Source organism: Rhea pennata, chromosome 10 (assembly GCF_028389875.1).
Source record: "Rhea pennata isolate bPtePen1 chromosome 10, bPtePen1.pri, whole genome shotgun sequence".
In the NCBI taxonomy this organism is placed as follows: domain Eukaryota; kingdom Metazoa; phylum Chordata; class Aves; order Rheiformes; family Rheidae; genus Rhea; species Rhea pennata.
Genome location: NC_084672.1, coordinates 10,125,486 through 10,139,066, shown reverse-complemented (window position 1 = coordinate 10,139,066; position 13,581 = coordinate 10,125,486). Strand labels below are relative to the sequence as shown.

General features: G+C 44.0%; 1 protein-coding gene and 1 long non-coding RNA gene across 3 annotated transcripts; one reads left to right on the top strand and one right to left on the bottom strand.

The window, feature by feature from the left end:
* Positions 1-2,440: 2,440 nt before the first annotated feature.
* Positions 2,441-4,826, bottom strand: TLNRD1 (talin rod domain containing 1). The gene has a single exon (XM_062584137.1). The coding sequence runs from the start codon at positions 4,270-4,272 to the stop codon at positions 3,205-3,207; it is 1,068 nt and encodes a 355-aa protein (XP_062440121.1). The 5' UTR covers positions 4,273-4,826; the 3' UTR covers positions 2,441-3,204.
* A 1,227-nt stretch (positions 4,827-6,053) lies between these two features.
* On the top strand, positions 6,054-13,581 carry LOC134144782 (uncharacterized). Of its 2 annotated transcripts, XR_009959487.1 has the most exons (4): positions 6,054-6,141; positions 8,417-8,510; positions 12,827-12,984; positions 13,393-13,581. It is a non-coding gene; the product is annotated as an uncharacterized LOC134144782 (long non-coding RNA). The 2 variants fall into 2 exon arrangements; XR_009959486.1 differs by lacking the exon at positions 13,393-13,581 and having other exon boundaries at positions 12,827-13,306.

The following is a 13,581-nucleotide window of genomic DNA, read 5'->3' as shown; positions in this document are numbered from 1 at the left end:
CCCAAACACACATCTGAAGAGGAAAAGGAGATCTAGAGCGGTTTGTTTTGCTTACATGTATGCACTCCACTTCAAAATATAATCAGAAGTGGGGGGAGAAATCTGCAGTATTCTTGTTAAAAATTGTACTAAACCACTTAAAACAGAATCTTATCACAAAAAAAATTGGCGCTATCATCATTAATAATATATTGCCTTTCATATGCAGAGGTAATAAGAAGGCTATGCTGTGATCCATATACCCTCATTAATAATGTATAAATGCATCAAAAAGAATCTAATTAGTTCAGCAGTGCCAAAAATTATTAAACGGAAACATCAAAAGAGCCAGTGGGACGTTACTTTTTTGTCAGACGCACTACGGAACTGCCCTTCAGAAGCCTCTGGTTTATATCTGGAAGCAGGCCTCACAAATGTAGGTCACCCAAAATGAAAATAACTGGAGCTAAATGGGCCACCCCAGTACCTGCCCTGAACAGGCCCTCTCTGAGCAGCACTGCCCTGCAGCCTTTCCAGCACCATCTCCACCCATCCCACGCAAAGTTTTGCTCTCCATCTAGGATCCGTGCAAAGGAAGGGTGGAGCCAGTTCCTCATCTCCTGTCTGTAGCCACAGAAGATAGTACATCCTGCAAGCATTATGTTTGCTACAGTCCCTCTTTTCCCTCCTTCCCCTAAGGACAACTGCAGAAAAGAAGGAAGGGTAGGCTGGGATTGTATCTTGGCTTTCACAGAGCCAGGCTACAAAGGACAGCCGAGCAACTGCCAACACTACAGAGGCATGGGACCTCCCTGGAGATGGCCTTAACTTCCTACAAATCCCTCTGGAGCTCTACAGCTGTTCCTGCCATCCAGATGGGAAAGTGTATGTGCATGCACAAGCGAGACAGTCTCTGAGGAAATACCTGTGGAGGTTTCCTCTACTGAATATTCCAGCAAACAGAATTCGATAAGTCAAACTTAGTATATATATATATATATATATATATACACACAACATAAAATATATACACAATAAAAATAGTTGAGAAAGCTTTTATATAACAGTTGCATAGCTGCAGACATCCTTGTTTCTGTAGCATACATGATAGGATTATACTGCATCAGAGATAGGGTAGTGGGAAAAATATACCCAGAGGAGTTAAGCCTGGACTGATTTTCGTACAAAAAAAAAAAAAAAAAAAAAAAAAAAATCCTAATCATACAATTCACTGGAGTCAGAAAAGTTTCATTTAACAATAAATAAACCCTAGTATTTCACTGTATTTAAGTTGAGGAAAAGAATAATCCTAACTCCAACGATACAGATATATAAGCTTAGCTTTTATCTCCTTTGATAAGATGTATTTGTCCATTACACAGTAATGTTTTACTAGTGTTTGAAACAAAGTAAAAGTGTCACAGGCAAGAGAAACAATAATGCTATTAAAAAAAAAAGGACCTCTCACTACTCTGGGTCTGTCCTGTATCCTGAAACAGGCAAAAGGTTTACTTCTTCAAAGAAATAAATAGAGAAGTACAGCACTTGTACAGTAAAGGTTTAAACCACGGTATCAACATTTTTCAGGTATAGTTTCCAACAGCTTTCAACATTGTTTGATTTGCACACCCATTAAAAAGTCCAGTTACAGAATACACCTCTGCATACAAACGAAGCTGTCTTGCCAGAAGACTTGCTTTTCTCATTTATCTTTCATGGAACATTTGTAAGTCTACAGACCCCAACAGATCCACAAAACATAGGCTGAAAACCACTGAAATCATGATAAAGACTGCAGCATACCCTAAGGCCCATTCACAACTCTCAAGAAGTTCAGCGGGGGTTGGACTGGGCCTCAAAGTTAACTAACTTTTCATGGTATCTGCAACATCAGACTTCCTATATTTTCACAGAAATCTGTACTGAGGAATTCCAACACAAACCTCTGAGGAATCAGAGCGCCCAGTCCACCAAACCTTCCCACTCCTAAGCCGACACACAGAGTAAGTAGGGCTATCCAGCAGGGTACAGCTTTTCAAGAAGCCCTTAGTGAATTACCACGAAAATTTACAAGTTTAACACAGATGGCTCACAACACCTATAAGAGTTAAAATGCACAAACTTCTCAGAGATTACCAGAATGCTGATAAAGACAAACAAAGCCAGCCTATGCCACTCTGCAGCAACTGCCAGCACTCTGCAGATGGAATAATCCCAATGCATACAGCACTGTCCAGCTTTCCATAAATGCCATTAAAAAGAGTATCTCTATCAGAGCAGTCTTAAGGGGAGGGGGGAGGGACAGTTTTTATGAAAATAAGAGAACTGAATTCAAGTCTGTATGCTGCTGTCTAGCACTACAGTTACATTTGTACCACCCATTCCCTGGGGAAAATGACATACAATGCAAACAGGCCTAGTTGTTCAATTATTCAAGTATTAAGAGATTCACAGAAAGACATCTGAGAAACATAACATTTTAATAGATGAAATAAATACTCCAGTACATGCAAGATAAAAACTGACATTGGAAAAAAAATTAAAAATCACTTTTGTTATAGTGTAATTTTTGTTTGTTTGTTTAAACACTCACAGTAGCTTTTCCCCCAGTTTGGAAATCAACACATGGAAAACATAATCACAACCTCCAGTCCTTCCACTCCTACACACCAAATGCACTTCTAACCTAACACTTGATGAAAAAAAAAAAAAGACATACAAAACAGACAAAATAGTAGCTACATCCATCATCTATGTGTTGTTGGGTTTTTTCATTTTTTAAATGAGTGAGAACTGAGGTAACCTTTTTCCTGCACAACTGAACAGTAAAATTTAGAAGGGAAATTTCGGAAGACAAGACAAGACATACTTTAAAAACCGCACCCAGCGCGATTAAAGCTTTTTTTTTTTTTTCAAGATACCCCCACCTCCCCAAATATAAAACTTTTTAACAGTTGCCATTACCATTTGTTTGTGTGCAGATTTGTTGAACAAAGGAAAATTTATCTGCGGATACCTGCTTGACTTTGAAATAAAATAGAACGAAGCCAAAACTGGCTACCTTTATTAGTACGTATAGTTTGTATATGCTGCTCTGCTTCTTCACCACATGAAATCAAAGGATTGGGCTCATCCAAGCAAATTCTTTGGTATACAAAAAGGGTGAGGAGGTGGGATATTATTTTCCTTTAGCAGTGACTGGGATCTAAACAGAGGGTGTGGGGGTTAATTCACAGAATTGGAGTTCACTGGCGGTAAAGTCCTGGGTGAAGATCTTTCTCTTAGTGCCTGAGATAGCAGGTTGCAACCATCCGAGACGGCGCAAGCTGAGTTCCTCAACCTTTCCCTGTAATCGCTCATTTTGGTGCTACTTTCGGGGTGTTGGGCTATATCCCTGAGGCATTGGGTCAGGAGCACACAAGCAGATACCACACTCATGGCTCCTCCTAGGATGGCAGTTTGCACAGCTTTGCCCTCTGGATTAATGGTGGCAGCTTTACCCAAAAACTGGGGCTCAGTGGCAAAGCCCACCAGAGCATAGACAGACTGCACCAAAGGTCCACTAAACAAGACGCACCGGTTCCTGGTCAGCTCGCTGGGTGAAGTCTTGACCTCCTTGACACACGCCAAGAGGGCAGAGGCGCTGGTGCTCATACATTTGACACTGAGTTTGAACTGCTCCTTTGCAAATTTATCCTTGGATTTCTCACTGGCCAGCACACAGGCATCTGTAAGGAATTTCAAGTTCTTGGACATGTTCTGGGAAACCTCCAGCAGGAGCTGCGGGCTCATATCTGCCAGAGGGGTGGTCTTCAAGACCCCACAGCCGTGCTCCACCTCATGCCTACACCTGGTCACCTTGTAGCGATCCACCAAGCCAGGCAAAGCAGGCTGGGCCCCCGGAGTCTCCACTGCAGCCAGGTAGGCAGCATGGGCAGAGCATTCAGTCAGGGAGACCACCAGCTCCCCCATTTCCATCAGGCTTTCTCCCACCTCCCCAAATCGCCCCATGTTGAGCTGGCTCTGGACGTCATGGGTCAAGATGGAGAGTCCTTTGGTCCTGGCAATGATCGTGTCCCTGCACTTCTCGAAGGACTCCCCGAAGACAGACAAGCTCTCAGTGTTTACCGGCCTGGTCTCACTCGACAGCAGGAGCAGATCAGCCACCAGTTGCATCTTGATTTTGCAGTGGTCGCAGATAGAGATGAGCTTCTTCCTCTGCAGGGAGCTGCTGCTGGGGATGCCACCGCCGGACACCTCGCTGGTGGACTTGCCAGAGCCACCGCTAGCCATAGCGCCGGGGGGGCACTTGCATGCCGCTTGCGACCCCACTGCCACTGCCTCTGCCACCGCCGCCAGAGCAGTCCCGACTGAGCCCGGCAGGATCGCTCTGCCTTTTCCGCAACATCATTCCATTAATCGCCGGGAGTCAAGAAAAGGCTCTGGGCGCCGGGGCTGCTGCTGCTGTGGGGAGCGAGCTTGCCGGGCGCCCGCCTTCACCCCTACGACGCTCCAGCGGCGGGTCGGCGCTCGCCAGGAGCCCCCGGGCCCCGTTCTGGCATCGTTCAGGTAAATATGTATATTTTACGTTTTGCACGTTGCTTTCCCTCCCCTCTGCCACCTTCCTCCGGCTTGCCGGCAGCGGGATTCTGCGCAAAGTTCCCTTCACGAGGCGGAATACCTTAGAGGCGCGGAGCAGTTGCACGGAGTTAGCGCAGGAGCGCAGCCCTCGAAGTTGCTACCGTGCCCCTGCTCCTCCGGTCGGCAAGCGCAGGCCGGGCGCAGATCGCCAGGGCCGGAGGGGCGGCGGCTGCGCACCATGTGCCGCCCCCGGCGCGCCCGCGGCGGCCCCGCGCCGCCGGCTCGCAGGAAGCGCCGCGGAGGGTGTGGCCGCCCGCCGCCCCGCGCCGCGCCGCGCCGCCACAGCCCCGCGCCGCGCAGCCCGCCGCGGAGGGGACGGGGCACCGCCGCCACCCGGGACGGGGGTGGGGAGCGAGATAATTAAAAAAGAGAAAGAAAGAGACAGAGGGGAGGGGGGGAAAGAAGCAGAGAGAGGAAAAAAAAAAAAAAAGAGCCACCGGATCCGGGTGCTGGGGGAGGGAGGGAGGGATCCGTTCCCCTTCCTTCTGCGGCTGCCTCACTCCTTCCTGCCTCGATCATTCACGCGGGCGCTGCGAGCTGGTTCCCGCCGCCGCGATCCATGCCCCCTTCGCCCAGGGCCCCGCAGACTCGGCGCCGCCGGCCCCTCCAAGCCCGGCTCCCGCTGTGGCCGCCGCCGCACCAACTTAGGCTCTTCCCGCAAACAAGGGTGGTGGCTCCGGGCTACAGCCGCGGATGCTGCAACCCGCCCGGCCTTGCGCTCCTCCTGCCATGTTTTCTGGCTGAGTCGCCAACTCCCAGGGAAGGGAAGGGGAAAAGGAGGAGGGGGGAAAAATCTTCTTCTTTTAAATTCCCTTTCTCAGGCTTTCAGACAAACTATTGGGAAGAGGCGGCTGCTGCGGATCTGCCAGCCAGACGCTGCATGGCTCTGAGGGAGGCTCCCCCCTCCCCGTTGCCTTTGCTGTAACCTCACTTAAGCCTATCGAAATCTTTTGTGCGGTGTCACCGCCCTTCGTTTAAATCCTGCCCTCCCCCCGCCGCCCCGCTCCACGCCTGCTGCCTCACGCTCCTCCCAGGCAGAGGGGGCAGCAGCGCCGTGCCGCGGCCGGCGCCGCCCGCCCGGCGGCCGCGGCCCCGCGCGAGGCACCGGCCAACGGCTCCAACGGCCGCAACGGCCGCCGCTCCCGCCGCGCGCGCTCCCGCCCCCGGGGCGGCGGGAGAGGGGCAGCGGGCTTGCTGCCGAGGAGCGGGATCAACAAAAGGGGCTGTCGAATGAATCGATTTAATAAAAAAGAGAGAGAAAAAAATGATGTCGGGGTGAGCACCCGCGGGGTGAGGGGAAGGTGAAGCGCAGAAGGAAAGGGGCTTGCCGGATGAGCTCAGCCCGAGAGGATTGGTGTAGGGTGCCGCAGCCGCCCAGTGGGTGGGAGCGCGCCGGGCGGTGGGACGTGAGCGCTGGCGGCGACCGCGGGGGCGGGGGAGGCGGGGAAGCGTCGCCCTCCGCGCCCCGGCGGCGGGGCCGAGTGGCGCCGCCGCCCGCCCGCCCGCCGCGGCGCTCCCCAGGTGAGTGGGATGCGGCGGGAAGCCGCGGGCCTTGTCACGGCTCGGCCCCTGTTATGTAACGGGGCGGCGCGCGGGTTTTCGTAGCGCCGGGGCTGCGGCGGAGGACGTCGTTTACACGTCGGTTAGGCTTCAGGGGGGAGAAGGTGTTTCCTATTCCAGTTAATATGATAATAGACTGAAAAGCTTTCACGGTGCTCAGGAGAGACGGCCTCTGTTACACCAGCGGAGGGCTCAAGCTTGCTTTGCTTTAATTTAGTTTAAAAAGCCCAACACTTTGTTAGGTATAATGGGTACTATAAATATAGTATAGGATATCAGTGCATTTTTATTTACATATAAATATTGTCCTCTACCATCTGACTTGGGATAAGGTTCAATCCCATTTTTTAATCCAGTGTAAAAGAATTTGGTATGTTCCTCTCGTGTTTCTGTCTTGTTTTTAAAGATTTGTTGCCATTTGTTAGAATTTAGTGGGACAGATAGCATTTTACTGGCACTAACCTGGAGAGCGTATGGAAAGTGTCTGAAAATAAGACTTTCTCCTCTGGCTTATTTCCCTGCTGGAGCACACCAAGAACTCTAAGGCCATTCTTGTCATGAGCAAGATGTTAAACTAAATAAATTTGAGGCAAGCAAGCTAATGCCATTAAATAATAATAAAATGAAAATTATTAATTGTGCTGGAACAAATTACAAGAAGATGGGCCTCATGCTCCCTGTGATACTTCCAAAGGGAGTATATAGTTTGGTAAATGATGATAAGAAATGCTTATGTCTTACACGTAAGATTCTCCGCTGTTATGCAATACCCCTATCAATATAGTACCAAAGAATCAAATTCCGTTTTGAAACAACGTCTTAGGTTGTGTGTTTTGCTTCAGCTAAATAGTACTCGTTTGCTCCTTTCAGTCAGATTTGACTTTAATGTTAAACTCTTAATTCTAGGGACTTAAAATGCACTTAGCAGGCTATAAAAATCTAAAAATACACTGGGCCCAATTCACATTTAAATTAAAGTCCTACCACAATCGTACTATTGCAGTGGCATAAGTGACCTAGATGTAAATGAAAATCAGATCCAGACTGTTTGCTCACACGCCAGATCCAGTAATGTCCTGGCAGAAACGGAGCCCATCTAATGGACTGCATGCTTTTAAAGATCTTTGGGAAAGTTTATTTGTAGGTATTCTCATTCATCACCTAAAGGCACCAGCAGCCTTCTCTACTTACTTGTAGAGAAGGACATGAACAGGATGAACACAGTTCTGAAAGTTGTTGGGTGGACAGGATGCACACTACTGGGGGAAAAAAAAACCCCTTCCTTTAGAGCCAGGCCTGAGGAAAGGGACAGATACTCTCTTACGGGTGTGTCAAAAATATGGCAGTTCTCCACCCATCTCTCCACACTGTAACAGTGTGAGGGAAGTTCTGTTTATTTAAGTCGGATTATAGCAGTTTTAAGTAAGGTCATGATTTGGGCCTAAACAATTTGGGCCTACTGCCAACAACTGGTTTTCAAAAAAAGCTATAAATAGGAATGATTTCAGAATACTCTGAAAAATAAGAATCAATGGCCAGCACAACCCAGCTGACTTTGTATTTCAAAATATTTCCAGATATGTCCTTAAGAGAGGCAGTGAGATGTTATGTAGCAAGAGGAATGCCTCTCATAAATTTAAACTTAGGTTTCTTTTTTTTATTTTTTTATGAGGATTGACTACATATAATGAGAGTTTGAAAGTTTTAATTTTAGAAAACTTAAGGTCTCACCCGTGCCTGGAAGAGGTGTTAAATGACCTAATAATCTTTTCCATCTTTAGGTACTGCTGCCATGATTCTCTGTCTGGTTTGTACCATTCCCCTAGAACAAGATCCTTGATTTAGATAGAGCATCCTTTGGCTCCTCCGCCATCCGTCCTCCCAGCTGCCCACATTAAAAACACAGCCAGGACTTACCCCGTGGCTGTTCCTACCAGCTGAAAGGGCTACCAGCACTCTTTGTAACTGATATAATATAAAGCATATATTCTTTTGGCTCCTTTAATCTACTGAGACTTAGCCACTGCCTATCGCCTCAGTATCAGCAAGAGGCAAACCCAGTAGTTTTTGTCATTTAGTAGGTTGCTTGTGGATAGTCTGTCTCCAAGTCAGTCTTGCCAAGTGTCATTTTCCTTCAGTAATAGTCCAGGGTGTTCAGCTGCTTTGCATATGAAATACATGATTGATGAATGACCTGACCATCTCTTTTGGTTTGTTCTCTGGAAAAAAACTGTAGAAAATATCACGTATACTGGTCATTTTCACTGTGGAAGAAGTGTGCTGTTGGAGCAACTGCCTGTTGAATCCTTCCTACCCACTGCTGTTGCTTTGTAAGTACTCTTGGCCCAGCTAGACTAAAGATCGTGCAGAACTTGGGTTTACTATGCTTGCATGGGCCCAGATTTGCTGCTAAGGTTGTCATTATTTGATTGACTAATCCCTTGGCTATTTTTGGTGCGCCTGACCTTTTTTTTTTAGTTGCGGAACAAGGATGAACACAGGATGAGCACAGTTCAGAAGGGAGTTGTGTGAACAGGATGCATACAAATTAAGGGGAAAAAAAGTTGTTAATGTACACAGTAAGGGAGAGGGAAGAAGAGGGATGGGGAACTATAGGCTGTGTTTTAAGTGCATCCATAAGCTATTTCTCCCCCCACCCCCATTAGCTACAATCATGTGAAAATTTATTTATTTCCATTAATTCTTAACAGATTTCAAGGCTATCGTTTGACCATAAACACATAACCTTACTATAAAAGGGAGCCTTGAACATAGATTCTCTTGGCTCCAGTAATTTGAGTAGAACTGAGGCTGAGAGAGCTGCATGTTTTTAAGGTCCAGTAGATGTACCAGTATTGTTTAGGATGGAACTTCTACTCAGTGCTGTTTGGAGGGGATCTTTCCTTCGTAAGTCCTTTGCACATCTCTTTCAAGAAGGATGTGTGCATACTCATTTCATTTCCTAGCTACTGAGTCCGAAGGTGATCTGCAGGACTTGGGCAGCTCTGTGAAATGGTATTCAGAAATAGTGTCCTACTCCTTTTGCTTAGGAGACATGAAAATCAGGCAGCCATGTGTGGCTTTAAAAAGGTTTCACTCACAAAGTCTGAATGAAATAACTCTCTGGGCTGAAAATTGCTGGCATTGTCACATACAAGGGATTAAAAGGCTTTTTAATGTGGCTTAGTAGTCTACAGAAGACTGGCTTACTTGTGTGAGCTCTTCTTTCATCACATTGATCTTTATTTTGCATTGTGCTTAGTACAACAAAAACTGGAGGCTGAAGTCTTCTTTCCTGAATCATCGCAGACTTTGGCCCTTTTATTGCTTAGTAAAATCTTTTTTTGTGAAGGAGAGATTGATTTTTGCCAGTGTTGCCAGTGTTGAGTAATAGCTAAAGAATACCAAGTTGTAATAATTTTATGATCACTGTATGTGGCCTGGTTGGTGAGAGGAAGTTACTATACAATGGTTTATATTACTTTCCTGTATGGATTTATTGATCTAACTTAATGGGGAGCTAGCTGATGAAGAAGTAAAAGGCAATTCAGTGGTTCCCCTGGGTCAGCTATATGTGGCTAAACCCACGAGGTGGTAATTACAAGATGATAGTTCCAGTTCCAAGGGATGTAGCTGTTTTATCAGGCTGAGAACTAGAAACCAGAAAAGAATAAAATCGGCAGAGACTAACAAAGGAAATAATTTAACACAGAGCAAGACTTTGCGGAAGAAGCTGAAAGAAACTAGGCCTTCCTTTCTGCAGCAGTGGAAGTCATGCAGAAGGAGAGGCAAGTGTGTTGATTGCTTTATTGTTTTAAAGATCTATTTTGTCTTAAATGCTTTGGTGCTAAGTAAGTGTTTTGTGGTTAGCACTTACTGTCCTTACTTCATGAGAGACTGAAACTGCAGGGTCTGTGTCTGTGTTGGGTCTGCAGAGGTAATCATGGTTGATACACTAGGGATGCAACCTGAGAGCGGTCTGCATGTAGCAAAGTTGTGTGTTCCCCCCTCCCCTTTTTTTTAAGGAAAAAAAAATGGAGATCTGGAGGAATGGTTAACCAACTAGTTGTGAGCATAACACGATCACAAGTGGGGTTTTTTTGGAAAATGATTTTATTTATAAATAAAAAGCTTTTATAGTAATAGCTGGGATTTCACAATCAGACGTAAATTTGGCATTTTTATGTTTTCCTTTATATTATATAGTTAAAAACATGATATTTGAGGTAAGAAAAAATTATATAGATATCATGAATATAAATATCTCAGTCATGTTTATAACACTAGTTAGCTCCTGTTGCTGCAACTGAAAGACACTACAAAAAAGTGGATTGTATTTTGTTCTCTTTGTATTCACCCATGTTATACTGTTGTTTTCACCACTTACCAAATATAGTCAATTACTAGTCCCCTGCTGCTAGTACAGCTATTTAATACATTGACATGGGAAAGAGAAACATTTTTTATGAACAGGAAAATGCAGCTACAAACCTCCTCTTCCACCAAATGGAAGGCTGTGCCATATTATATATGCTGATTTAGTCAGTAATAGCTTTCTGCTCTATTCCTTTTCTACCCTCTACACATATGAATATTGCCCCTGCCCTTAGTATTTTATAAGGCAGGCACCTAGGAGGGGAGATGCAACACAGATTGTTACTGTGTCCACTGTTCCTCCCTGGAGCAGGCAAGAAGGGCCAGATACAGTTTTTCGGAGTGGTTGGCCTGAAATTCAGAAGCACTTAATGGAAAAGTTGTAAATGCTATTGGTAAGAGTGATCCATCCTAAACAGGAATCCCAGACCCTCCCTTCAGACTCTTAGGTCTGCTTTTGTCAAGATCAAAGGAGAACACAGTATTTTGAACAAAATGTGCAAGGGCCCACCCTTCCTGAATTGCACATTGTGTCCGGCAGCTGCAATACTCTACAAAAAGTTTTTTTTTTTTCCTTTTCTTTTTCAATATATACATCTTGAGAGAATTTAAATAGATGGTTTCATAGGATTCATAGGAGTCTGTGATTCTACACTTTTCCTATATTGTGTGTGTGCTTTCTGTGAGGAGAGCTGTTGATGATTACCAGTTTAAGTCTAGCACCTTTAATTCAGCTGAAGTTTTTATAATGTATTACTTACTTACACTAGATGCAGATGCCAAAATGACCTGTAAACCTGAAATTAAATTAGGACTCCAAAATTAATTTCACTTAGATTGTGGAAATTAGACTATAAATGGAATTCCTGTGGGAAGTGTGTAAACCTTGCTTGACATTCACTTAATGTAATTCTCAACAGGGTAACTTTAAATTATATAACCAATACGTAGTTTTTAACTAGCACAGATCTGCAGCAAATCTTGCAGTGAGATGAGTATTGTCAGGAACATTCTGTGGTGTTCCTGAATTTAAGGATTACAGGGTCTGGTTTATTGCAGCTGACTATACACTCAGCCTGCATACCTCACCCCCAAACCTGATCAAACAGGTAATGATACAAAGCTAATGCATCATTTACCAAAAAACTCAGTTCAGTCAGTAAGCTTTTATTTACAGAACACACATGCATAGAATAACATAAATTTATGGTAAAGATTGGCCAAAACTGAAATCAGAATCTGAATTTCAAAGTTAGTACTGGAATCAGTGATCAGATCAGACTAAAATCTTTGACCCCTAACTTGGGAGCATTTTTAATTCAGGACTTAGTATTTCAAATTGGACTCACCAGTTCAAGGTCTGATTAGTTGTAGAACAAAACTTTTAATAGATGGCAAGTGTATGCACTTATTTCATGCATGAAATGAATTTAAGAAATACACATATGCATATGCAAGAAATTAAATTATTCAGAATCATTCCAATGCTTGCAGTCTTGATGACAACACATTTTGTTTGTTGTGCTGCTAGTAATGCCAGTAATTTTTTTTTTCTTCGAGGTGCAGAACTATTCTTGTTGATATTAAAGAGAATATGTTCAGGTCTGATTCTTCAAGTTTCTTCCTGAATATAAGTTTATTCAGAAGTCTGAATTAACATGCACAGTCTTTGCATGAGAGGTCATGCATTAGATGAGCAGGGGAACATTTAGAGTACTTGTGATAATTTGACCTACTGAAAACATTAATTTTGAATGTTTTACTGAAAGTAACTCAGAGTACCCTGACATTCTGCAAAATGGGTGACAACACATCTGAATAGAGTAAGAATACTCTGAATGCTTGGTCATCCCAAAACTTGCTTTAAGTTCTCTGGAAATTACTAATCATTAAATCTTACAGAATATTGTCCTTACTAAGACTGCAGGTGCTACAGCAGTTCTAATGAATATCTGGCTGCACAAAGAGCGTAGCTGGACACCAGACCTTAATTGTTCTAGATATCCAAGATCTAAAGGTCTGCCTGTTGCAACACCTCATTCATCTGGGCCACTATTAAACATCGCTTCATATTAGTAGAGTTCTAATGATTGATTAATTTTTCCAGACATAGAATATAGGTTGATAGCAGCTGGCTCTTATGTGTTCATTCTCCCTTGTGTGTGCTTAGGACTGATCTTTTGATATTGGTAGTTTCTTTAATCTCTTGATTATACTTCCAAGATGGGTCTGCCCATTCCATGATGAAGTCAAGTTCTTTGTTCTTTCCAAGGTTGAATGTCAACTCATAAGAAACAATGGTATAGAGAATCTCAAACTTCATTAATGGAAACTTGGAACGTCCTGAATCCTCTCAAATTGCAACTTGACCTACTCAGCAATGACAACGTTTTACATGAAGAGGGAGAGTAGATTTCCATTTCTGATAAGGTATAGCTTTGCTGTTGGAAAAATCATAAAATCTGCCTGTTGCAGAAATACAAATGACAGGCAAAACTTCACATGTTCCTTGGCAGAACTAGATGTGACCAGGTAAAGCACTAAGCACCCTTACATTTGCAATCTACAATGAAAGTAGTATCATCAGATATGTTCTGTATTGTAATCATAGTAGTGTTGACTGCAAAAGCCTTTAAAACTTTTAAGGAATATGAAAACATTTAAACTATAAAATATTTTGATGATTTTCTGATTTCTATGATTTTAGATGATTATTTGTAGATTCTATGGTCTGTACTCTGAATAAAACATATATACCTCAATAAAAATAAGAAGCAATTTAATTTGCCCTGTCAATGACATGTATTTCTAAATGAATAGTTTTTGTTTCTCATTAAGATTTCCTTGGGAAAGAAGAACAGTAAAGCTCAGATACAGGCTGAATACGTGTCTGTCCTGCAGCTGACTCCACAAAGAGCGTAGTTACTTTGAACAAGTTCTTCCTGAACACAGAATTCTGCCTGCGCAGAGGTAGTTTCAAGGCCCAAGTCAGGCGTGGAAAGTATCTTCCTCTGAAAATAAAATTTT